The sequence below is a fragment of the Martes martes genome, assembly GCF_963455335.1.
Source record: "Martes martes genome assembly, chromosome: 7".
Taxonomy (NCBI): Eukaryota; Metazoa; Chordata; class Mammalia; order Carnivora; family Mustelidae; genus Martes; species Martes martes.
In genome coordinates, this window is record NC_137894.1 from 30,452,713 (window position 1) to 30,478,563 (window position 25,851).

The 25,851-nt window shown below is 47.5% G+C and overlaps 1 protein-coding gene across 1 annotated transcript; it reads right to left on the minus strand.

The window, feature by feature from the left end:
- Window positions 1-1,529: 1,529 nt before the first annotated feature.
- SCAMP5 (secretory carrier membrane protein 5) lies at window positions 1,530-20,331 on the minus strand. The gene is made up of 7 exons (XM_080809374.1): window positions 20,255-20,331; window positions 8,151-8,214; window positions 7,264-7,392; window positions 4,060-4,216; window positions 2,838-2,939; window positions 2,319-2,436; window positions 1,530-2,053 (listed from the first exon to the last, which is right to left on the minus strand). Exons 2-7 carry the CDS (start codon window positions 8,155-8,157, stop codon window positions 1,859-1,861), a joined length of 708 nt encoding a protein of 235 aa, XP_080665500.1. The 5' UTR covers window positions 8,158-8,214; window positions 20,255-20,331; the 3' UTR covers window positions 1,530-1,858.
- Window positions 20,332-25,851: the final 5,520 nt, after the last annotated feature.

The following is a 25,851-nucleotide window of genomic DNA, read 5'->3' on the forward strand; positions in this document are numbered from 1 at the left end:
ATTAGGAAGAGAACTTTTCAGAAGACTTGGCTCCCCTTTTAGGAAAAATGAAAGTGCCTGGAGCTCAAAGCTCAGGATGGCACTTGGAAGCACAGGTGTTGGGTTCCCAGCTGGAGCCAACCCAGAGTGACCAAGCTGGGCAGGCCAAAATTTTCAGGCCAAATAGCCCAGACAGGAGAAGGGTGGATGGAAAACAGGCAGCTGCTCTTTGGGTAAAAAAGTGCACTCCCTCTAGGCCTCAGAAAGAGCTAGGACCTCTACCAGCAACATTTTCACAATGCTTGGAACAGAACAGCCCCAAGTAGCCCCAGATAGCCTTAAATCACTACCCTGCAAGGGAAAGCGGGTTCTGACGGGGTGAGAAAGGTCCAAACACCAAGTCTAATAGGCAGAAGGGGGTAGGTGATCTTGATTTGGAAAAAAAAAAAAAAAAAAAGAGGGCGTCCCCTCCCACCCCGCCTAATCTGAAACCCCATTCCAGCCACTGTGCTCAGGGATAGGACTGAGCATGCGCTTCTTCCTGGGCCCTGAGTTCAAGTGTCCAGAACTGCTCTGTGACCAAAAGCAAGCTGGGGTGGGAGGAGGCAGGCTCTCCTCTCCCTGGGTCCTGCCTGCCTTCTCCTCCAATCTTCCCTCCAGGCCCAGCCCTCTGAGCCCGCCCCTCTACCAGACCCAAGCAGAACAGCTATTTGCTCCCAGAAATCCAATGGTCATTCAGAGATACCTCGTACCTGCCCAGTGGGCTTGGGCCAGTCAGAACTCACTCAGGGACCAAAAATTATTTACATACCCTCTGCTCCAGCTGTACCTTTACACCTGAAAATTACTTGGATACCACCCAGCTCTTCAGAGAAGGCAATGGAATTGGCCCTCACAGATGACAGATGCCACCTAGCATGGGATGGGGGTAGGCTAGCAGCTGGGGACATGGGAAGGGACACAGGCAGAGGGGCTCAAGGGGGCTCTGGGAAGAGGAGGGGAAGCAGGGCAGAGAAGAGAGGAGCCCCCCACCCCTTGCAGGCCAAGCTCTGAGATGACCCAGCATTTCCACTCCCTGGGAGTGAGGTACCCAGGTGGGCTGTGCATCTCCAGCCGTGTGCCCTCCCACATCACGCCTAAGGCTCACTCCTGTCTTTTTTCCTTGATCTGGGAATGGGCTCAGTCTCAGGAGCATATACCACTGGGACACCTAGCCTTGGGAAAGACAAAGAAAAGCCACATGGGGATGGGAGAGACCCTGGGCAAGAAAAAGAAGCCACAGGGAATCTGACACCAGGAGGAGGGAAGGGAGGGGGAGGAGACCAGATCCGCAGGAGCAAAGGAAGATCCCTGGCCTGTCCCCACCCTACTACCTACCCACCCCCATAAGTGCTAAATACTGTTGCTTCCCAGTGAGACCAAAAGTGGAAACAGTTTTAGCTCACAACCCTGGGGAGGGGGCCAGGCTTTCTGCTATGCCTCCCCCTGGTCCATAAGGGGTCCCCAGGGCAAGGTCAGAGGGGGCAGCCTGGTGGAGGGTGGGGGCTGGTTTAGTTCTAAACGTACATCTAGCACCACAACAACAGAGACCTCCACTGCATACTACTTCACAAGGGGACATGGACATAGCTACCACCGCACGGGACAGCTCCACGTGCAGCCCACAGCTCTCAGAGTACTGAGAACAGAATCCAAAGGAGCAGGGAAAGGGGGAGACATATACATATATATATATATATATATAACTCTGATTCTTTGTACAAAGTTGGGGAGGAGAAAAGGGAGGGGGGAACCCTGCTTGGTCACCACAACCGACAATGTGGCTTGAGTCCCCGTCCCACAGACCCCCAGCCCTGCCCTCCTGGTTGGCTTGGCTGGCTCACATCTCATTGGAGTACGTGTAGTTGGGGGTGGCGGAATACTGAGTCTGCGGCTGATTCATGGCACCCTGGGCCGCCCCCATGGCTGCATTCTGGGCCGCCTGCTGCACGTGTGGGTTCTTCCATGCCCCTGTGGTCCACTCCTCCTGAGCTTTGCTGAAACTCCCCCCACTGCCCCGGTAGAATTTATGAACCTGTAGGAGGAGGAGCACAAGGAAGGATTAATCAAAGGGAAGGGGCAGCCCATCCAGGAAAAACCTGGAAGCCAGAGACAAGTCCCTGTAAGAGCCAATCCTCCCTCCCACACCCGTCCTGTGTACGAGGAGCAAAGTCCACCGAGCCATTCTAGAGTGAGTCCCTTGGAAGACCTCCAGGTCCTCCTGTAATTTGGAGGAGGGTTTGTCCCAGATCACAGCCCCTTTCCGAAGCCGCCCTCTCAACCCTGAGGTGACCACGTACCATGCTGAGGGCAATGAAGGAAAACACAGCCACAACCGTGAACATGATGGTGGGAATGAGCATCACCACTGCTGAGCCAACATTTGTTCCGAAGAAGGAGATGGTAGCGATCCAGCCACTGCAGGAAGAGGCCAGCTGTGGGGCTGCCGGCATGTGAGGGGTAACCGGGAGCCCCACCACCACAGCCAGGAGCTATCTCGTTGTCACGGGGAGGGGCCGTATCATCAGATGCTAAGAGACCAGCCACAGGGCCTGTGGCAGTGTTTCAAAAGAATCTTTCCCATGGCTCAGGAGACAAACTCCTCAGACATAAGGCTTCCTTCCCTTGGGTTCTCCCATGATGCCTAATACCCCTGGGAACTCCCAAAAACCACTCCTCTGCTGCTGTGCCTGTGTCTACTATACTACACTGAATCCTCTCGCAGGCCAAGCAGCTAACACACAGGCATAAACAAAGGACACACGCAAGGTGCCACCCATGCCAGCCCTGGGGCCATCCCAGCCATCCCAATCTCTTACCAGACGCCCCAGCCTGGGATGCCCACGGCTTGGATGATGCTGATGACCAGCTGGGCCATGAAGGTGAAGAAGAACGCCATGAAGCTGAAGGAGCTGTCAGTCCTGCGGCAGAGAAGATGACTCTCATCACCTGGGCAGAGGGCGAAGCCTTCCCCTGTCTTCAAGAGCCCCCAGAACTTCCAAGTTTAAATGAGTACGCAATGGACAGAAGACACTTAAAGGCCTTGAGAGCCAAAAATGGAACAGTGTTTACATGAATCTTTGCGAGTTTCCATGTGTTAGTCTTGTGTGAGCAACATTACATAGGGAGAGATCTCCTCATAAATGGACCACTCATATGGACGGTACATGGATAGATGGCCCCACTGGCATAGAAGTAGATGGGTCAATTAGGGCAAGAATAAATGACCCTGTTGTCAAGGTGATAGACAGCCTTACTGGCACCAATATATCTAGGTCCACCGGTACATGGATGGATAAGCTCAGAGACAGGAAGCCCCATTGGTATAAGAATAGAACCCCACCAGCTCCAAACAGTAGCCTAATTGGCATACAGATGGATTGGCAAAGATATCTGAGGCCCCGTTAGCACTGAGATGGATTCTCCATTGGCACCAAGACAGATAGCCTTGTTGGTACCTGGATGAACACAGTCCCATTGGCACGAAGATTGAAAATCCCTTTTATACAAGGTAGAAACCCATTGGCACCAAGACAGTTAGCCCCACTTGTACATGGATGAATGGTCCCTTTAGCACAGAGTTGGATGACATCATTAGCACATAGTGTCCGTAGTACATGGATGACTAGTTTCGTTAGCACATGGATAGATGTCCACTTGGTACCAAATCAGCTAGCCCCACAGATGCCAAGATAGGCAGCTCCAGGGACACAGGTGGCCCCATTGGCAAATCTGACATACAGCTGCCTGGGGAAGTCAAAGCTAAGAGAGGCCTAACTTCTATGTGATGCCCACCCAAGGAAGTGAGAAAGGAAGTGAGGAATGAGGAAAGAGGGAACCAAGGCTTTGACTCCCAGCTCCCTCATCCCCAGCACTGAATTCTCAGGAAGCCCACATCCTACTGGGCAGTCTGAGCTGAGGGTGAACAAGTGAAAGTGAGTTTGGGGGGGCTGTCAAACAAAAGTGAGAAAATATACAGAGAAGAAACAGGGGAGACAGGCAAACTAAGGTTAGGAGCTGGGGTCAGTACCAACCACTTACTTGAAGGCCTTGTAAATGGGCCGAAACCAGCAGACGTAGGAGCAGGGTGTGAAGAGGATGAGCCAGAGAAAGGCGAGGCCAAAGTTGGTGGCTCCCCCGCCTCCGATCAGCCACGCGAGACAGCCCACCAGGTTCACGGCCAGCGTGACGCTGTTCACTGCAGACCCAGGAGCACATGCATGCACACAGACAAACACCAGACATACACACAGACACCCCGGCACATGCAGAGACACGTGAGCACCCAGACATGGACACACACACACACCCATAATTCAACAGACCCACAATCAAATACGTGGAAACAGCATAATGCACAGAGAGGGAGATACACACAAACATACATGAAAACCATATTTACAGAGATTCGTACCCACAACCCACATCAGTGAATACACACGCACACACATACACACACACACACACAGATACATGAGACACACATACATACACACACAGAAAGAGTACAGATTGTAAGAAAGAAAGCTGGGAGCTTAGACCAATTCCCCTCCCCAAACCCATTCCTAGGGAGCTGAGAAATCCAAAGAACAGAGTCTCCAGAGCAGGAACCCAGAACCTCAGTCCAACAAGCCCCACTGAAGAGCCCCAAAGACTCCAGGTGGTAGAAATGTTCTTCTCCTTATAAGAATGGCCTCAGCCCCTGGCCCTCCCAGACTCACAGCAATCACCAAGCCCAAGGCACAGGAAACCTTAACATCTTCTCTTGCAAAGGGCACAAAAAGTGGAAAGTTAAAGGCCTTGTAGAAACATCTCTTCAAGCCATTTTACCATTTTCCCTGCTCTTAAACGGGGCAGGCAGCAGTGGCTGGGATCTTAGTCTTTATCTAATTCATCTCTCAGACCATGCCACCTCCTCCACAGAGCCTCCCTTAATTACTGCAGCCTTATTCATGTCCCATCCCTCTGACCTCTTGCAGACCTGGGCTGCTCTCATGCACAGTTCCCCAAATACAAATTCCAGCCCATCAACCACACCAGAAGCTCCCCAGGGGCAGAACCCAGGCTTCCACCCCTCTGTGCCCACATACTCTAGTTGAACTCAGAATCACAGGATCACCGAGTCACAGTCCGCAGAAACCTCAAAGACCTGTGCTGGCACTACCACACACCCAGGGCTTCGGATATCAGGATGCTCCCTTCCTCAAACATTAGGCTGAGTCCCTTTAAGGCTCCACAAAGACCTGCTGAATAAACAAAGGCTGGGGGGGCCTCCATCTTGGCCTCCAACAACCAGGCATCCGGTAGTGGCTTCTGAATAGAGCCCTTAAGCATCTCAAGGGTCATCTGCATTTCCTTGGGAGCAAAGCACCCGGCAGGTGCCTAGTGAGGACTTAGGAAGATATTTATAGCCCTTAAATCCAGCTCCTGGATGAGATCTTCTCAGGCGCAGAGTTCCCAGATCCCAGGGCCAAGTGGGGTGCTCCCCAAGTCTGGCGAGACAATGCTGTCACCTGTGTAGGTACACACGCCTCAGGGTCCCTCACGACAAGGGTGAGCATTTCTTCTTCTGCACTTCAGCTGCATTTCCTCCATCTCTGTTCATTGCACCCCAATTTCCCAGAACTCCGGAACTCCCGGAACTGATTTTATTTGCTCTTTACATAGAACAGACATTAACCTGTTTCTATATTGGTTAACACCTCTCTTCCCAGTCCCATCCTTCTCTCTCTAGCTCACTGGTTCTAGTTCCTCTATTGTAATTACTGTATCCCCTGTTTGGAACAGACATCCATTAACGTGGCCACTCAGCTTTTTCCATCTCTATTTCTCTCCCTGTCCCGCTTAAATTCCATAGTTCATTACATGTTTCCTAATGCTCTCCCCTGCCTTATCTTTTGGTCACCCTCCCCCCTGACGAACACAACTCCCATCTGTACCAGAGCTGAACGTTGCTAGGAAAGGAGCCTACAGAGAAGCCTGGTGGGACTATAAATTCACGTCAGCCAACCTCAAATGAACTCTGTTCATGGCCCAGAAATCTTAGGGGTCATGTGTCTTTGGATAGGGTCCTCACCTTCTGTCCACAAAGGTGCTCTCATTCTAATCCCACTTTCCTCAAAGTTCCCATCCCCACTTCTACATCACATTTGATGGGAAAAAATAGAAGCCATCAGAGGAGACCTCTTCATTCTCTTCCCAACATCTACAGACCTACCTCCACCTGCCCCCATCTCTTCCTTCCCTCACGTTACACAGAGAAAGATGCCTTCTCCACTAAAGGCCAAGCCAGGACTTGAAACATAGTCTATCTCCGCACTCCTTCTACCACCCCATGAAGAACCTGCAAAGATAGCATTCTTTACCTCTTCTGGGCACAAGCAATCACTTCCTCAGGTTGGCAGCTAAGTGCGAGCTGACTCAAGGCAACATCACATGTGACAGACCTTGACTGTGGTCACACTGCAGGTCTAAGCTTCCCTGAGGCCAGTACCCAGCACGGGAAAGTCAGCCTGCCTTCCCTGTACACGCCTAGAGGTACCTTTGACTAGCCTGGGCACAGCCAAGTGCCATCCCTCTAAGATGACAGTTTCCCACCAACCTGCCACCAACCATCAGCAACGAGGACTTTGACACTTTGGACCTCAACACTGTAGAACATTAGAACTCTACATTCTTAGAAAAGTATAGACCACACAACGCAGAGCTCCTTGGAACCACAGTGATCACTAAGCCAACACCCTCTTTCTATAAGTGAGGAACCTGCTACTTGGGGGGGTAGGACAACCAGCCCAGTTGAATCCTGTATCTCCCAACTCCCAGTTAATGCTATTTTCTCTGAGCAGTTTTCCAAAAAAAGCAAGACAAATGTGGCTTCAAGACAAGGATTCCTCTCCACATCCAGAACCCGAGGTCCTGGCAGCCACCACTGGCTCCCTGGAAAACCACCCCGGTGGGAAAGGGAATGGAGAAAAAGAAAAGAGAAATGATCCTGTGGACAGAGACCCTCATCCAGATGCTCTGTGAATGGGAAGTGGAGGGTGGGGGGATGAGGGAAACTGGGGTCCATATAGGGGTTGGCCCACGCAAGGAGGCTGCTGGGAGATGGCCCATGCAGATACTGCAAGTGAGGCTTACGGACAGTGGGGCCTGCAGCACCCCACCCCACCTGGTGCCCAGCACCCTCCAGCCTCCCTCCCTCCTCCCCCCGCCCTCCACAGCCCACCCCCATCCCACAGCACTCACACATCCAGAGGTAGTAGAGGCGCTTGGTCATGCTGAGATGCTGAGGAGGAATGTCTGCCTCAAAGTCTTGGTAGAAACATGGCTTCAGGGGGATGAATTTGGGCAATGGTGGGAAGTTGTTCACTTTTTCTGTGGGTGAAGCATATGGCACAGCATCACCTTGAATGGTCCCCTCCCCGATAACCCAATATGAGCCTCCTGCACTAGTTTCAGCGGTCCCCCACCCCTGGCCCCTGAGGTCCCAGGCTACACTGCTAACCCCTCCCAGCCATCCCTGCTTCCTCTGCTAGGAGGTTCCCAAAGTAACCAAAGGCCCTGAGCCAGTACTGCTGTCTCTCAGAAGGAAAACAATAAATGCTGTCCAGATCCAGGCAGATGAAGCAGGATGTGAGAGCCTGGAGAAGGGGTTCCCATGTCCATTCCAATATCCATGTTCTCGTTTTATCCAGGGGGGTGGGCGGGGCTTGAGCCAGATCGTCTCTAAAGGTCCCTCCAGCTCACGCATTCTGTACCTGAGCCTTTGGAAGCCAACAATTCAGAAATCTGAAGGAAAGGACCTCAGAGTATTAAAGAGCAGTGATGACAGAGGGGACAGGGACTGAGCCACCTCTGCTGCTTATCAGTCAGATGGCTGGCAGGACCAGAGCCTCAGGGTTTTCAGTCTCGGGTTCCCACGGTCAGAGAGCTAGACATTGTCAGGCTGATGGTGTTGGACAGACACGCCTCAGAGGGGAGAGACATGCCTCAGAGGGGAGCCAGGGAGAGCCCAGGGATGGGAGGACAGAAAGAACGTGACCTCCAAAAACTAAAGGGGATAAGGAGACGAGGAAGGGGGCCACCCACCCTATGCTCACTTGCATGTCCTGTCTACATGACCCTGTCCTTACCTGCCATGATGGCAAGGATGGCACCAGCCGGCCCAGGGGCCTGCCCACGCCTCTTTGTCTTGACCTGGAAGGAAAGAAAAACCAGAGCAGGATGAGGCCCTACATCACCCAGACCCTGTCTCAGCCCCTGCAGGGCTGGAAGCTCCCTGGGGCAGAACGGGGGCTCTCACGTCCCACAGGAGCCCAGCAGGGGCAGCTCCACCAGATACCTCCTTCCAGGCACTCCTGCCCTTGCCTCAAGGCATTGGGTTTATCTTCAGAAAACCCTATCCAAGGGTAGGAAAGGAACCTGGGAAGGGACCCCATGAGGCAAAGGCAAGTGACAGAGAAGGCCTGAGGAGACTAGAGACCTCTGAAAGAGAATTTTACTCCTTGACCCTGAACATGACACACCTGGCAAGAGTCACAGGCTGGCCTCCCCTCTCTCCAGCCTTTGCCTTCAGTCATTTGTTGGGGATGGGTAGTGTGGCCGGCACTGGGAAGGCAGCGAAATTAAGACAGATGGGGTTTCTGCCCTCTGCAGGAGATAATCAATAACCTGTGTGATGCAGCCTCTAAAAGGGAAGGATGGCTACCAAGAAAATATGCATAACATAGAGCAAGGCATTAAAAATCAAGGCGGGGGGGGGGGGGGCAAAAAAAAAAAAATTGAAGTCAAGATAGTGTTAACCTTGAGGAAGGGAGCATAAGCTGAGGTACTGGGACTGGTCTGTCCCTGGGTCTGGAAGAAGGTTACACAGTGTCAATTTGGTGCAAATTCATCCAGTATGAGATTACAATTTGTGCACTTTCTTGTGTGTTATACTTCAATTAAAAATTTGCTTTAGGGATGCCTGGGTGGCTCAGTTGGTTGAGCGGCTGCCTTCAGCTCAGGTCATGATCCCAGGGTCCTGGGATAGAGTCCCACATTGGGCTCCTTGCTCAGCGGGGAGCCTGCTTCTCCCTCTGCCTCTGCCTGCCTCTCTGTCTGCCTGTGCTCACTCTCTCTGACAAATAAATAAATAAAATCTTTAAAAAAAAAATTTTTTTTGCTTTAAAGGGCACCTGCGTGGCTCACCTGCTCTCTCTCTTTCTCTCCCTTACACCACAAAATAAATAAAATCTTTGTTTTTTTAAAGTTAGCATTTAAAAAAATAAATAAATAAATAAAACCTCCTAGAGCTCCAGTCAAATTTCCCTGGATCCAACTAAAGAAACAGGCAGTTGTAATCTTTTATGGCCCCTTTGTGATATGAAATCAAATACAGATTAAAAAACAACAACAACACTGGGGCACCTGGGTGGCTCAGTCGGTTGAACGACTGTGTTCAGCTCAGGTCGTGATTCTGGAGTTCGGGGATGATTCCCACATCAGGCTCCCTTCTCAGCAGGGGGTGTGGGGGGTGCTTCTCCCTCTGACCTTCCCCCTCTCATGCTCACTCTCTAAATAAAATCTTAAAAAAAAAAGAAAAAACCAACAACAACTACCACAAAAGGGAAAAAGGCAGGGTAGAAACCTGCATGAAATGATCCCCTGGCACAGCTGCATTAATTGTAGCATTGTTTGTAACACCAAAAGACTGGAAAGAATCTACACAGCAATAGGGGATAAGGAAATAAACAGTACACTCAGACAATGGGCTGTTCTGCCGTTTTTTTTAAATGCTCTGCAGCTCTTTAAAAGAACATACTGCTATGAAAAGATCGCCACAATTACTAGTCATTGAAAAAAACGACATAGATATAGAATAGTCTAGACAATGGGAAACAAAAGACACAAAACAGCCAAAACAATATGCTTTCATAATGAAAAAAAAAAAAGGAGGGGAGAAGAGAATAAAAATTTTTTCCTTTTGACCCAACAATTCTACTTCTGCTTTTTTACCCACAAATAAGAAACAATAAATACATGTCATTCAACATGACACTATTTTGCAATAGGAAAATGTTGGAAGTGACCTAAATGCAATTGTTTGAATAAACTATGGTATATCATTCAGTGGAGTACTATATTATGGAGGGCATGTATTGCATAGAGCACTGGGTGCGGTGCATAAAAAATGAAGTTTGGGGGCGCCTGGGTGGCTCAGTGGGTTAAAGCCTCTGCCTTCAGCTCAGGTCATGGTCCCAGGGTCCTGGGATGGAGCCCCACATCCTGCTCTCTGCTCAGCAGGGGGCCTGCTTCCCCGGCTCTCTACCTGTCTCTCTACCGACTTGTGATCTCTTTCTGTCAAATAAATAAATAAAATCTTTAAAAAAAATAAATTTTGAAACACTGAAAAAAATTTTAATTTAATTTAAAAAAAGAATGAAGAGGATCTCTATTAATTGTTGTGGAATGATTAAATGAAAAAAAAAAGCAAAGCACAGACAAGTATATATAGTATGCTACTTTTTACGTAAAAGGGGGGGATAAGAACATACATACAAATTTGCTTATTTTTGCAAAACAAACACAGGAAAAGTAAACCACGCACTATAAAAATGGTCACCTACAGAATGGAAGGGCTAGGATGACTAGTGAGATTTCATTGGGTAAAGATTTACACATACTTTTTGTATATATAATCTCTTTCATACTCAAGAACTTACACCAGAAAGAAAAGCAAACCCTAAAATTGAAATAAACAAAAGCAAATGACGCTAACTGTACAGGAAATTGATAACACGACCACACAGAAAAAAGAACTGGCCAAGTAACTTGGTCAGAGCACTCCGTGTTCTCTTAAAAGGATATATCTCCAGGATAAAAATAACTGGAAAGAAAGCTTCAGTATAAGCAGGTTTATATAGTGTGGTGATGCTGAAACTCTGTCATGTGTCCCATAGGAGAGGACATACGAGTGTACGGGTTGTTGCAGGACCTGGGTTCTCACGGTTAAAATACGGAGAGAGAATATGCAATGTGGGACAGTAAGAGGCCTGTGCTACTGGATTTGAAATGAGGAATCAGTATGAACTCATGGCTTAAAAAACATATGGCTGGTCTCAAGCCAGGACAAGGAAATACCACGATAGCCTAGAATATCATGAGGTACCAGAGACAAGCAGGTATTCAACAAATGGACACAGGTCAAAAGGACACAATTTTAGGGGCACTTGGGTGGCTCAGTGGGTTAAGCCTCTGCCTTCGGCTCAGGTCATGATCTCAGGGTCCTGGGATCGAGCTCAGCGGGGAGCCTGCTTCCCCCCTACCCCACCGCCTGCTGCTCTGTCTGCTTGTGATCTCTCTAGGTCAAATAAATAAATAAATAAAAAGATTTAAAAAAAAAAAAAAAAAAGGACACAAGTTTAAAAGAGCTACCAGCACCCAAATCTGAGACAATCAAGAGTCTCAAAAATAAGAATGACAGTGACATATGACATCCTGAACGTTAAACAATAAGCCATGATACACCAAAATGCTCTCAGGAATTTTCATCTGATGGTGGGGATCACAGGTGATTTTAATCTTTTCCTTTATTCCCCTATGTATTCCAAATTCTCTACAACGAATATACACAACTTTCTTAATAAGATGAATAATAAGTGCTATTTTAGATGTAAAAGTCACGGACCCCTGGGTGGCTCAGTCATTAAAGCCTCTGCCTTCGCCTCAAGTCATGATCCCAGGGTCCTGGAATCGGAGCCCCACATTGGGCTCCCTGCTCGGCGGGAGACCTGCTTTTCCCTCTGTCACTCCCCTGCTTGTGTTCCTTCTCTCGCTGTGCCTCTCTCTGTCAAATAAATAAATAAAAATCTTTAGAAAAAATAAAATATAAAAGTCAAAAATAAGTACCACCACTTTGTGAAAAAAAATAATAATCCATGAGTCCAAAGGGACACTCTTATTTTTTAAAAAGAGAGGGAAGAGCTCTTCTTCGTAGAAGAAGATAGCCATAAATATAGAAGTGGCAGAATTAGAAGATCTCCCAGTGCCACAATCACTATAATTGCTGATTTGAACGACAGCTGTCAAAACCACTGGACCAAAGACTGGGGGGAGGACAGTCACAGTCTCCAAGTACCAGCCCAAAGATGATGTGCTACTTACAAAGGGGAATTGGCACTTTTAGCGTGAAGAAGACTGGCAGATACAACCGAGTGATCAAACTTAATGTCACCAATAACAGGACAGACAGACATTACGGCCTCCCAGTATGATGCACCAATAAGGACACAACATCGCCTACCTAGTATTCCTGCCCCAAAATGTTTAACTTGAATCCAATCATGAGAAATAAGCAGACAAATGCAAGTTGTGGAGCATTCTAAAAACTAAACTGGCCTGGGAGTGCTTGGGGGCTCAGTCAATTAAGCCTCCAACTCTTGATTTCAGCTGGAGTCATGCTCTCAGGGTCCTGTGAGAAGGCTCTGTGACAGGCTCCCCACTCAGCAGGGCGTCTGCCTGTCTTCCTCTCCCTGTCCCTCCCCCTGCTCATGTGTGCACCTGCTCTAAAACAAATAAATAAATCTATAAATAAATAAAATGAGTGCCTATTAAAATATAATAATAATTTTTAAAAAATAAATAAAATATAATAATAAAAACTAATAAAAATTAGTTTTTTTATTAGTTTTTATTAGGCCTGGACTGTTAAAAAATGCCATCATCTAGAGGCACCTAGCAGGCTCAGTTGGTGGAGCAACTCTTGATTTTGGGATTGTGAGTTCGAGCCCCACATTGGGGATAGAGACGACTTAAAAATAAATCTTAAAATATAAATAAATAAATCTTTAAAATATATATATATGTATATTTTAAAGATATATATATAAGCAAATAAATAAAATCTTTTTAAAAATGCCAACATCCTAAACTATTTTTAAAAGTACAAAATAAAATAAGGGATTATCTAAACCAATGGAGACTAGAGATGTATGGCAACCAGAGCCAATGTGTAAGCCTTCACTGGATTATTCATGGGGGAAACACCACAAGGGTCATCACTAGGATAACAAAGGAAACTAGATAATACGATTGTGTAGATGTTACATCTCTTGGGTGTGATAATGGAATTGAGGTTTCATAGGAGAATGCCCTTGTTCTTAGAAAATGTGTTCAAGGGCTTAGGAGTAATGTGTCTTATGTCTACAACTTGCTTCAAATAGCTCAGAAAATTAAAAATGATGGATGGATAGATACAGAATCAAAGCAAATGTGGCAAATGTGAACAAGGTAGGAATCCGGGTGAAGCAATATAAATGTCCCTTCAACTTTAGTTTGGGGTAAAAGTTTTCCAAATACAAAGCTGGAGCAGAATATGAATAATGTCAGTAATGGATTACAACACAATAAAAATGAAAAGAACGCAGTCCATGGAGACACACAAAAGAAAAGGAAGGAGAGGGAATGTTCTTCTAATAAATATAAACAAAATGACAATTTTTAAAAGTCACTATCTGATATAGGCTGGGGTCATCGATGGCTGTGCTAAAAACACGGTGGGGGGGGTGGGGGGGGCTGGGGAGGAGAAGCATCTCTCCTTTCATCGCCCCTCCCATTACTTATCAATCACAATAGAGGAAAGGTACTTCTACAAAAGAGAGCAACTGGCAGAACAAGTGAGCCAACTTAGCATTTGTGACACTGGGACAAAAGGGCATGTTGCCTCTGGATGTGATACACCTAGAAGCACACAAGATCATGGATATAGTATTATTGCCCAAATGTTTAATTTGAAATTAGGAAAAAAGCAATCTGACAAAACCAGACTGTGGGAAATTCTTTAAGACAAATATTAATGTCAGAAAGGACAAAAATTGGTAGGGGAGCATCTAAATTAAAGGAGACTAAAGACACATGAGAGATCCCATAGTGGATCCTAGGTTTTTAAATCACAGCTCTCAAGAACATTTTTAGGAGATACATGCTAGGGGCACCTGGGTGGCTCAGTGGGTTAAAGCCTCTGCCTTCAGCTCAGGTCATGATCCCAGAGTCCTGGGATAAGCCCCGCATCGGGCTCTCTGCTCAGCAGGGAGCCTGCTTCCCCCTCTCTCTGCCTGCCTCTCTGCCTATTTGTGATCTCTCTCTCTGTCAAATAAATAAATAAAATAAAATAAAATAAAATAAAGGAGATACATGCTGAAGTATTTAAAGGTCAGCGTCTTGTCTACAACTTACTTTCAAAGGGTCCTGCAAAAAAATTAGATAGTTCAATAGATGACAGATAAAGCAAATGTTGCAAAATATTAGCAATTGGCGGGATGCCTGGGCGGCTCAGTTGGTTGGGCATCTGCCTTCGGCTCAGATCATGATCCCGGGGTCCTGGAATCAGGGCCCACATCGGACTCCCTGCTCAGCAGGGAGCCTGCTTCTCCCTCTGCCTGACGCTCCCCCTGCTTGTGCTCTTTATCTCTCTGACAAATAAATAAATAAAATCTTAAAAAAACATATTAGCAATGAGTGAATCTAGGTGAAATATCCTAGTACAGATGTTCTTTGCATTGTTCTTTTTTTAAGATTTTATTTATTTATTTGACAGACAGAGAGCAAGCACAAGCAAGAGGGAGCAGCAGAGGGAGAGGGAGAAGCAGGCTCCCCACTGAGAAGGGGGTCCAATGTGGGGCTCAAACCTGGGGCCCTGGGATCATGACCTGAGCCAAAGGCAGATGCTCAACCAACTGAGCCACCCAGGCACCCCTTTGCACTGTTCTTTAAATTTCTCTGTAGCTTTGAAATTTTCCAAAATAAAAAGTGGGGGGGGAAATATATTTTTATTTGGTAATAGATACTCAGATTGTCTAATAGGATACTTAAGAAACAGTAATTGTGGGGGCACCTGGGTGGCTCAGTGGGTTAAGCCTCTGCCTTCGGCTCAGGTCATGATCTCGGGGTCATGGGATCGAGCCCCACATTGGGCTCTCTGCTCTGCGGAGAGCCTGCTTCCTCCTCTCTCTCTCTGCCTGCCTCTCTGCCTACTCATGATCTCTATCAAGTGAATAAATAATAAAAATCTAAAAAAAAAAAAAAAGAAAAAAAGAAACAGTAATTGTGGCTCCCCAAGGGATATGGAGCAGGAGGAAGGAATAATTTTTACTTTGTATCTTTGTACCAACTAATCCAAGACACCATCAATTTTAAGATAAATCATTATTTTACTTACAAAAAGAAAGAAAATACACTGCCAACTTGTAATTGTTCAGATGCCGAAAATGTTTAAGATACAGATGTTAAAATGTTTTCAGAAATATCAAAATGGTGATCTTAGAACTCATGAAACTTGGAACATCTTTCTGAATTAAAAATCATGTAAATGTATTACCTGTTCAAAAATACAAAAACAAACAAACAGAAACAAAAAAACAGGCTGAAGAGGATGAGCTGGCAAAGGATGAGAAGGAGCAGCCAATGAGGCAGGAGGAAAACCTGGAGAGCGTGAAGTCTCCAAAGCCAGGCGTGGACAGAGGACAAATGAAGCTCACGGTGAAGGAAGGGAAGCAAAGTCAGAAATAGTGTTGAAAGGTAGAAGGGGCTGGGTCATCTTAGTCTTGAAGGCCCTGGGCAGAATTTGGGCTTTATCCTCAAGAGTCTTACAAGCCACTGAAATATTCCATTCCTCTTCTTCTTCTTTTTTTTTTTTTTTAATATATAGCCTCATGAGGCACTTGGGTGCTTCAGTGGGTTAAGCATCCAATTCTTGATTTTGGCTCAGGTCATGATCTCGGGGTTGTGTGACCTCAAGCCCCAAGTTGGGCTCTAAATTGGGTGTGGAGCCTGCTTAAAATTCTCTCTCTCCGGGCCGCCTGGGTGGCTCAGTGGGTTAAGCCTCTGCCTTCAGCTCAGGTCATGATCCCAGGGTCCTGGGATGGAGCCCTGTGTCCTTGTCCCTTGTAGGGCTCTCTGCTCAGTGGGGAGCCTGCTTCACCCCCTTGCCTGCCTCTCTGCCTATTTGTGATCTGTGTCAAATAAATAAATAAAATCTTAAAAAAAAAAAAAGATTCTCTCTCTCCCTCTGCCTCTCCCCCTTCTAAGACAATAAAAACAAACAAAAAAAGAGAAAGAGTGCCTTGTATGTTAACTGTAATTTAAGTAAAAACTAAATATATATATATATCCTCATATATAGTTTTTATAGTTTTTTCATAAAATGAAAATGTGTTGCTTTTTAGCTTTATATAAAAATATTTACAAGGTTTAAAAAAAGTACATAAAGTTGAAAATAAAAGTTCTGCTAAATGACCTTCTCAGAGGCCACCTCTTTAACAGATTGACCTCTAGGTTTTGTTTTTAATGTATATATTAGCATATATGACAAAAGCGAGATCATTTTTTTTTAAAGATTTATTTATTTATTTATTTATTTGAGAAAGACAGAGAGAGCATAAGCAGGGGGAGCGGCAGAGGGAGAGGGAGAAGCAGACTCCCCACCAAGCAGGGAACCCGATGTAGCACTCGATCCCACGACGCAGGGACCTGAGCCGAAGGCAGATGCTTAAAACTGACTGAGCCACCCAGGTGCCCCCAAAACAAGATCATTTTATACATGCTCTTTTATAACCTGTTTTTTTCCACTCAACAATGTCTCTCGAAAATTTTTCATGTCAGTGATTCAGATTATCTCTATATTTTTAATGACTGATTAACTGGATCAACACATCGTGGCCATGAAGCAGTCAGGTGTGTCACGGGCTGATCGGGCAATTCGAAGGTCACAGCTTCAGGAAGTGGTGGGGTAAAGGCCAGCTGCCAAGAAACGAAAACAGGAGGGAGAGGAAGAAGGGACCAGTCTAGCAGACGCCTCTTTCAAAAAAATTGGCTTAAATTTTAATCCACACACACACACAGAGTATCAGTGACAACACTGAGAGACCTTGTACCGAAGGATGAATAGTAGTCATCTCTGGATAATGAGATTATAAGTTATTTGTTTCCTTTCCTTTTTTCTTTATTTTCTAAAATTTCTACAATGGTCTCATACCACTTTTGCGTTAAGACAAAGCAATAGGTTTAAAACACCAGCAGGTGGAGGAGGACATAGGGTTAGAAAAGTTTATCGAGATAGAATATTTGAATATATATATTTAGAAGCAGGAGGAAGGCGTTACAGAAAACTGTGGAGAGTGAAGATACAATAGGGGGAAAACAGCTGATGGACACCGAGACCCCAGGAGATAGGAAGGGCCAGCATCCATACCACAGAGCAGGCACATTAGACTAGAGCCCTCCTTCCACTGGGATTCGAGAAATCAAATTCAAGAAATGGGGAAACATGGGTGCAATTCCACCTCCCATACACCCACCCAACCCCCTTCCCTGGGGGCTTTGGGAGAGTAGGCCAGCTTGGGATACTTCTCCCACAAAATGGAATGGGGAGCTGATGGGAAGAGGGGAAGGGTTTCTACAAGTGATAGAGAAATCAGCTGGGGCTAGAGACTGGGCATAGAACCAGACTGCCCTAGTATGTGATAGCCCCCAGAAACTTCTGCATTCTGAGTATAGAATCCAAAAATGAGGAGGAGTCTGTTGCTGGAGTAGGACACACAGGCAAAATGATGTGGTTGTTGAGGGCACGAGCCAGAGAATGGTTAAAGTCCTGGACCATGAGGTCCAGGAAGGACATGGAAAGTGTCACACTCATGGGACAGAGGAAATGGAGGTACCAGAGAACTAGAGGTCTCCCTGAGGTCACAAAGCATATAAAACAGAAGCTGGACTGTGCTCAGAGGATACTGGAGTTTAAGAGTTTAGAGGTAGTAACATGCCAAGTAGCTGGGAGAAAGGGTGGTAGAGGGAGGCAATGGAGTCAAAGACTGGTCCAGCACTAACACCCTACATGAAAATAAGGAGGGGGTGCAGATAATAACTTAGATTGTGTAAGACTCAAAGGAGGAGACTCTAACCCTGCTCCAGCCTGACCCCCATCTTGCTCCCATTCTGTTTCCATGTGTCCATGGCTCTAAAGTCAGTGTAGGAAAGTCTGGATGACTCAGTGCAAGAGAAGCCAGAGTACAGAGCAAGGCTGCTAAGAGGGAAGTTCCCTACTCTTGCTCTACCTCTGGTCCCCTTATCCCAACCCAAGCTGCACATCCCCAGCCCTGAAGTCCCAGAACTATGAATCATCCTCAGAAAACAGCACTCTCCTGGCATTGCTATCACTGTCCTATGATGACTCTTCATGACCACAGCTGATCCTGAGCCTGGCATTCAAGGCCTTGTGTCAATCAACTACAAACATCCCAAACCACTACCTTTGCTTCTCTACCACAGGCTGATCTGCTTCCCCCACAACCCACTTTCATGCAGGAGATCATGTCTAGCTACCCCCTCGATTTCCAGTGCCTCTAGACCCTGTTAACTCTATTTTCTCACATCCCACCTCTTCTGGGAAGCCTTTCCAGATAACCCTACCACACATCCCACCGCTTAAATTCTGAACCAGTTGTTGGGCAGCAAGTGTGCACTCATTCTCATCCAATCTTCTCCTCACTCCCTGATGGATGAGACTTCCAGGAGGGACCCAGCACACACCCAGGGGACAGAGCACAGTCAACCTCTGTTCTTCCTTAGACTTGAAAACCCTCCCAAAGGGATGGGAGTGGAACACCTGCTGCCCTTTCCAGTCAGGCTAAGCCCACCACTTCTGTCAACCCTGTGTGTATGCTACTTCCTCCGGGCAGCCTTCAGAGATTCCAGGCTATCAGCAGGGAAGGAAGGGCAGCCTGTAGAGGAAATGCTAAAGGGAGGAGGCAGGGACTGGGAGGGAGGCAGAGGAAGGAGAGAGAAAAGGAAAACGGAGAACTGGGAGGGACACTCTATAAACTAGATCAAGCAGCTTCCTCAAGGGAGGACAGTACTTAGTTCTATTATTTCGTCCCCAGAGAAAGGTGCTGGCAAAGAGCGGCCCAAGAGGGGAATCTACTTGTTCAGAGGCAGCTAGTCAGCCAGGGAAAGAGTTAAAGAAACAGCCCCAGACCCCAGGGCCCCTATCCAGAGCTTTCCTCCCAGGACCCCACTAACTCTCCACAGAGTTTGCTACACCTAAGACACTCTTTCCGTGACACATTCACCAGAGACATCCTCTCTCAGCTCTAGGGACTTTGCCTTCAGGCTCACCAAGTAAGCCCAGGTCAGATCTAAGCTAGCAAGATTTGTGTAGCCCCAAGCAAAATCTCCCAGCAGTCCCTGCGCCTGTACAAGTAGAACAGGAAAAGCACAGGCTGCAAAATTCTCCAGACTTCCCCTACCCCATGGGCACAGTCACATGGCTGGGGTCACAGGCGGGCATCCCCAACAGCTGTGTTTAATTCCCTCCTCTTTGCCCATACCACTCGCAGGGAATGCCCTCTCTTGCCTCTACCCCATCCAAATCTCCCCTCCCCCAGCAAGTCTATTCACTGGCTCTTGCCTCGGTTTCTCCTTTTCTCTGTAGGAAAGTCTGCCAGGCCCTAGCTGATTTCCCCATCCCGCAGTTGGGGCATTACCGGTCTGAACCGCCAAAGATGGTGAATTCTCAGTAGGAGTCTCTACTTGATTTCCCCAACCCCCAGGCCAGGAGCTACCCGAAGCGGAGACAGGAATGGATTCCCAAACACTTCACCCCCATCCTCATAGTCAACTCCTGCCAATATCGGAATGAGCTACATCCGGCACTCCCAACTCACCACCCCAAAACCCTAGTGGAGCCTAGGCTCCGTCAAGCCACTACGCCCATCCCCCGCCGACTAAAGGTCGGCAAACCAAAGGAAGCGACGGGGGACACAGCCTGGGTCCACTTACAGTCACCTCTTGTGAGGAAGGACCCAAAGGAGGCCACTGTCACCCCGCCACCAGTCGCGTGCGCCATCCCCTGGAAGAGGAGGAGGCTGGTTTCCAGGGAACACCAGGTGGGGCTGGGGCGAAGGAGGGCCCAAGGCCCAGGCTCCAGAATCCAGGGGTCTGACGTCACCCGAGACCCGGGTTCCCTCTGCGGGAGCCGGGAATGGGGACGGTGGGGGTTGGGGGCCTAGGGGCACCTGCGACGATCTTCTCCTGCCCCAAACAGGGAAGGTCACCTCGACTCCCCACCTCTCCAGCAGCTTGGCCTGCCCCTGCATGCAAAGGTGAAGCGTAGGGGGCACAAAGCTGGAGAGTAGGTGACCACATCTCGCCCTGCGCCCAGCTTCCCTGGAAAGCCCCTCTCCCGGCCTTCAGACCCGGGACTCACCTGCCGCTGCCGCTCGGTTGCGGAGAGGCCGCCGCGCTGCGCTGCGATGCGCTTCACCCAACGATGCGGCGCGGAGCCTGCCGCGAGCCGCTCCGGGGCTGGGGGCGGGGAGCGCGCGCGCGCTCCTCTGGCCGACTCCTCACGCGCCCGCGCCCGCGCCACCCGCGCCCGCAGCAGCAGCCGCTCTCGCGAGACTCCCGCGCCACCTCTAGGGCCGCTCCTCCTACTCTCGCGAGAAGCAAGGCCTTGGCCACCCCCCTCACCTTGCAGGAACTGTCCGAGGTGCTAAGTTCCCGGGCACGCCCGGATCAGGTGGTTGGTGGGCACGGACAGGACAAGAGTGCACAGAGAACTAGAACGTGGAGAAAGAGACCCAGAGATGGAAGCCAGGTACCAGTAGCCAGAGCCTCAGCTTCCAAATCTGTAAACTGGGGAGAATAACTTCCATGCCGATCCTAGGGACTGCTGGGACCATACCAGAAAGGAGGAGAGAAAGAGCTTTGTGAGCAGGGTACCTGATAAAGGTCCTTAAGACCCACAGGCCCGAACTGACAGATAGAGGATGCAGGATGGAATATCATAGATGAAACAGAGGCAGGATGTAGGAGAATGGACACATAGATCCATGGAAAGATGGACATAGAAAGATGAGAGGAAAGCCACAAACAATGAACACAGAGACATAGAAACATGGAGAGACAGAGAAACATGGAGAGACGCGGAGTGATCATGATTTGGAAAGAAAAAAAGACATGGGAAGATAGGTGAGACAGAGAAAACATGATGAAGTGAGAAAGAGACCAGAAATAGTGACAGGCAAGCTACACAAAGGAATAGAAAGACAAGTTTAGAGAGACACAGAAAAAGGAATGAAAGAGACTGTGATTGGCAGAGATGAACATGTAAAGAGAGTAGAGACCAGGGTAAATATTTAAAAACCCAGAACTAATGACAGTTAAGAGACCCACTTGGGGAGATGGGGCTGGGAGTGAAAGACAAGCTTTTATTGTGAACAGTGTTTACGTTGCAAACCTCCTATGGGATCTCGACAGCCAAGGCCACCCTCTGTCCTCCCAGCCAATGGCTCCTGCCCTTCACAGTGCCCTCCACTCACACCATCCTGCGCCTGGAAGGGGGCCTCCATGGGTGGGAGACACTGAGGGGATTCTTTGCCCAGAATAAGGGCCCATTGTCTGGCTCTAGCCTGCTGGGAGTGGGACCACACTCCCACAGCTGGGATGGAAAGAGGGTGGGAGGGAAGAAAGGCGGACAAGAAATAGCGAGGGAGAGGGAAGAGAAGGGAGGGAGTTTAAGGGGCTATGGAGGGTTGAGTAGGAAGCACAGTCTGGCTACCAGGCCAATCAGGAGGGGAGAATCATGTGCTACAGGGCAGGACACTGGGTTCTGCTGTTAGTCCTGTCCCTGGTTCATTCACATAGTCACTGTTCTCTGTCCCTGCTATAATACAAGCTTTAGCTGATTTACAGAGCTATGGGGAGGACTCAATAAGATGAGGAATGGGAACCTGAGGACATTGTCAAACATGGCTCCTGGGGTGCCTGGGTGGCTCAGTGGGTTAAAGCCTTTGCCTTCGGCTCAGGTCATGATCTCAGGGTCCTGCGATTGAGCCCCGCATCAGCTCTCTGCTCAGCAGGGAGCCTGCTTCCCCCTCTCTCTCTGCCTGCCTCTCTGCCTACTTGTGATCTCTCTCTCTCTGTGTCAAATAAATAAATAGAATCTTAAAAAAAAAAAAAAACATGGCTCCTAACAGGAGAGATGTGGGGAGTCCATGTGAGCCTAGGGAAAGATATAGGGGTTTACATAAGCCTTTAGGAGAGGGGCCTGAGGTCCACATTGAAGTTTACAGGTTATCTGTCTGGGATCCACACAGAATTCATAGGAGATATCTTGTGGTTCATGTGGGTCCTACCGGAGAAATGTCTGGGTTCCCATCTGATGACCTCAAAGGATTTTTTCCTAGTCAGGAGAATCAGAAGGACCTCTTAGTTGTCCAACAAATAAGACAGGAAAATATCCAGGTCCAAAGTCATAAGCCCATCTTTGTCCCAATGGATTACATCTTCAGAGTGTGGGTAAATACAAAGGAACAATGTTGTCATGATGACAATCATTTAAACAAACTTTTAGTCAACAAACATGCTGATCACCTACAATGAGAAAGAGCACAATGCAGTGGTTAAGAATATGGACCTAGAAAGCAGACTGCCTGCCTTTCCCCAGCTTGGTGGTTTGATCAAGGTACTCGTTCTTACTGAACCTTAGTTTTCCACATATATAAAACAAGGGTGGTGAGAACAGGACCTGTATCTAGGTTTTCTGTGACAATGAAATGCATTAACACATGTAGACACATGTAACACAAGGACTGTTACACAGTTAGTAACTGTTTGTTTATACTGTGTGCTGGGAACATGTGGGGAACATGTCTTTCTTGTGGTTGAGGGCAGCCAAATCATGCAAATCATTTAAAGCTTCTTCTCACATGTGGCAAATGTCTCATGCCACTCACCAAAGCATGTCATATGGCTAATGCATGAGAGACAGAAGACATGCTCTCTCTAGAGGATGCAAGGCATAACAAACAGTGGGGATGTCAATTGCAGGGAGGGAGTAAGTAACTGGGAGCAAGAATCCAGTCACTCATAGGGCCAGCTCCAGGCCACTTGTCTTCTCTTGCCTCACTATGGTTGAACAAGGCATGTCCACCAAAGGGTGTCTGGGATAGTATCTATGTTATAGGCCAGTAAGCAACTGAAAATAAAAGAGGATTTGTCTAGCATTTGCTAAACCCTTAATATGTCTGAGTGAGATGCTAAGCCTCATGACTATTCCGTGAAGTTGTGCTATTATCCCCAATTTGTGTATGAGGAAAGTGAGGCTTAAAGAGGTGAAGTGATCTGACCAACGAGATAAAATGGATTTCTAAGAAATGGAAGAACTAGTATTTTTTAGGTTGGTTTTCCCCCAGAAACAGATAGTGGGATAAGGATGTGAGTACAAATAACCTTTTTGAGAGATGATCCCCAAGAAGCACTGGTAGAGTTGTGGAGGAAGGAGAAACAAAGAAATGAATGGAAACCAATTCAGGATGCAATAATGAGCAGGTTACCATCATGGGCAATGTTTGGGTGGGGGGTGGTTGGCGGGCATCTTTATGGGGGACCTCTGGGACACGGTGCAGAGTGCAACACAGCTGTCCCACCAAACAAGTGAGGAAACTAAGGGTTGAGAGCTGCTCCTGGCATTTTCAGACTTTCCAGTGTGCCTTCTAAGTAGAAAGCCCTTGGGCAGAAAATCCCAGGGGCTTGCAGTAAGAAGTCATCAGAAATGGTTAAGGTAGAAGGGAGAGAGCACAATGTAGTAGCATCTACTACAACCAAGATCTAAACCCAAGTTCATCAGGCTCTCAAGTCACATCATGCTGCCTCCAAGGTAAACCAGTAGTCCTGTGGAAGATTGCAATATGGAATCTCCTTTCTTAAGAAAGACCCTCCTGCCCCACCCCACCCCCATCTCACTCCATGCTCCTGGTCTTGTGAGATGTCAGGTCCCTACACTAAGCATATATGTCTGATCCCATGGCACTGTGTATACAATGACCCACCTTCTTACCTGCAGAACCACGGCAATGTCAGAGCAGCTCATTCAGTCCACTAACTAGTCAGGTGGTCGACCCTGCAACTCATTCATCCTAGGCCTCCCCATACAGTTCCTCTCCCCTCCACAACTTCTCCCTACCACCCAGTCCCTGTGTATGTCTTCTCTCCCCAACCAGACTGGAAACTCCACCAAGGAAACCCACAGAATGGGAGAAAGTATCGACAAACCGCATATCTGATAGAAGACTTGCAGGTAGAATATATGAAGAATTCACAAAGCTCAATAATACAATGAAAAATAACTCACTTTTTAAATGGGCAAAGGAGGAACACCTGGGTGGCTCAGTTGGTTAAGCAACTGCCTCCGGCTCTGGTCATGATCCTGAGGTCCTGGGATCCAGTCCGCATCGGGCTCCCTGCTCAGCAGGGAACCTGCTTCTCCCTCTGCCTGCTCTGCCTGCAGCTCTCCCTGCTTCTGCTCTCTCTCTCTGACAAATAAATAAGTAAAATCTTTTTTTAATTAATTAATTAATTAATGAAAATGGGCAAAGGAACTGAATAGAAATTTCTCCAAAGAAGGGGTGCCTGGTTGGCTCAGTCGGTAAAGCATACAACTCTTGATCTTGGGGTGGTGAGTTAAAGCCCCACATTGGGCCTAGAGTTTACCTGGAAAGAAGGAAGGAAGGAAGGAAAATTTCTCCTAAAAAGATATACAGATGGCTGATAATCACATGAAAACATGCTCACCATCATTAGTCATCAGAGAAATGCAAATCAAATCCACAATTAAACACCATTACACAAGCACTAGAATGGTTATAGTCAAGAAGACAGATACTAAGTATTGACAGGAAAAACTGGAACCCTCATACTCTGCTGGTAGGATTGTAAAATAGTGTAGCCACTTTGGAAAACAGCCTGGCAGTTCTTCAAAAAGTTAAACATAGAGTTACTGTTTGACCTAGCAAGGTCCAAACCCAAGAGAAATAAAAACATAGGTTCACCAAAGAGCAAATTTATTCCCACTTTATTTGTAGTAGCTAAAAACTGGAAATAGCCATCAATAATAGAAAGGATAAACACATTATTATATATTCATACAATGTAATATGACTCAAGGAGTAAAATGAATGAGCAATGACTACATCCAACAATATGGGTGAATCTAAAATATATTAAGCAAAATAGGCCAGACCAAACAAAACCAAAAAACACTCCATACTACATGATTTCACTTATATGAAGTTTAACAACAGGAAAATTAATGTGATACAAACGAGGATAGGGGTTGCTGACTGTGGGGGCGGGCACGGGAGGGTGGGTAGACTCAGTTCAAAGAGACAGAATAAAACATTTCTGGGGTCTCAGAAATATTCTAGATCTTGTTTTGGGTGATAGTTACAAGTTATATAAAATTATCAAAACGTATTAAACTGAAAACTTCAGATCTGTGTCCTCTATTGTTTACAAATTATAACTCAGTATTGTTAGCTTAAAAAGATGGGGATCACTGGAACAGCCTGAGTCTGGGAAACAAATATGATTCCCAACCCCCACCTCTTGCCTGTGTAACAAGCTCTAGTCGACGGCCACTCCACATTGCTTCCTTTCTATCAGCAGTGCCTCCAATAAACCACTTGGGGGCAGCCACGCCTGCAGTGACTAATACCAGCAAGTGCTAGTATTCCACCAACTAGGCTGTTCCGACGGCTGCTGGAAGAGCTGGGCGCTGCCCTGTAGCCTGTCGGCCTATGCAGCTCAAGTCCTCATCGCCACCACCCCTTATAGCCTAGCCAGCGGCTCCAAACATGCAACACCCACCGCTTACTTGTCGAGTCAGAACAGAAGTATCCATCCAAACCTGCTCCCACTAACTGCAGGCACAGTACACCCTGGGCCCCTCAACTTCCCATCTTCTGTTCCTACTGTTCCTATCAACAGCTGGATATTGCTCATGGTATTCCTTTGGCTAGCTGA

What these genes read in the sequence shown, in the direction of transcription:
- SCAMP5 (XM_080809374.1), bottom strand. An exon ending in CCTCTACTACCTCTGGATGT is followed by an intron (nt 4,217 to 7,263) that starts GTGAGTGCTGTG and finishes CTGGGTCTGCAG; the next exon opens with TGAACAGCGTCACGCTGGCC. An exon ending in CCCATTTACAAGGCCTTCAA is followed by an intron (nt 2,940 to 4,059) that starts GTAAGTGGTTGG and finishes TCTCTGCCGCAG; the next exon opens with GACTGACAGCTCCTTCAGCT.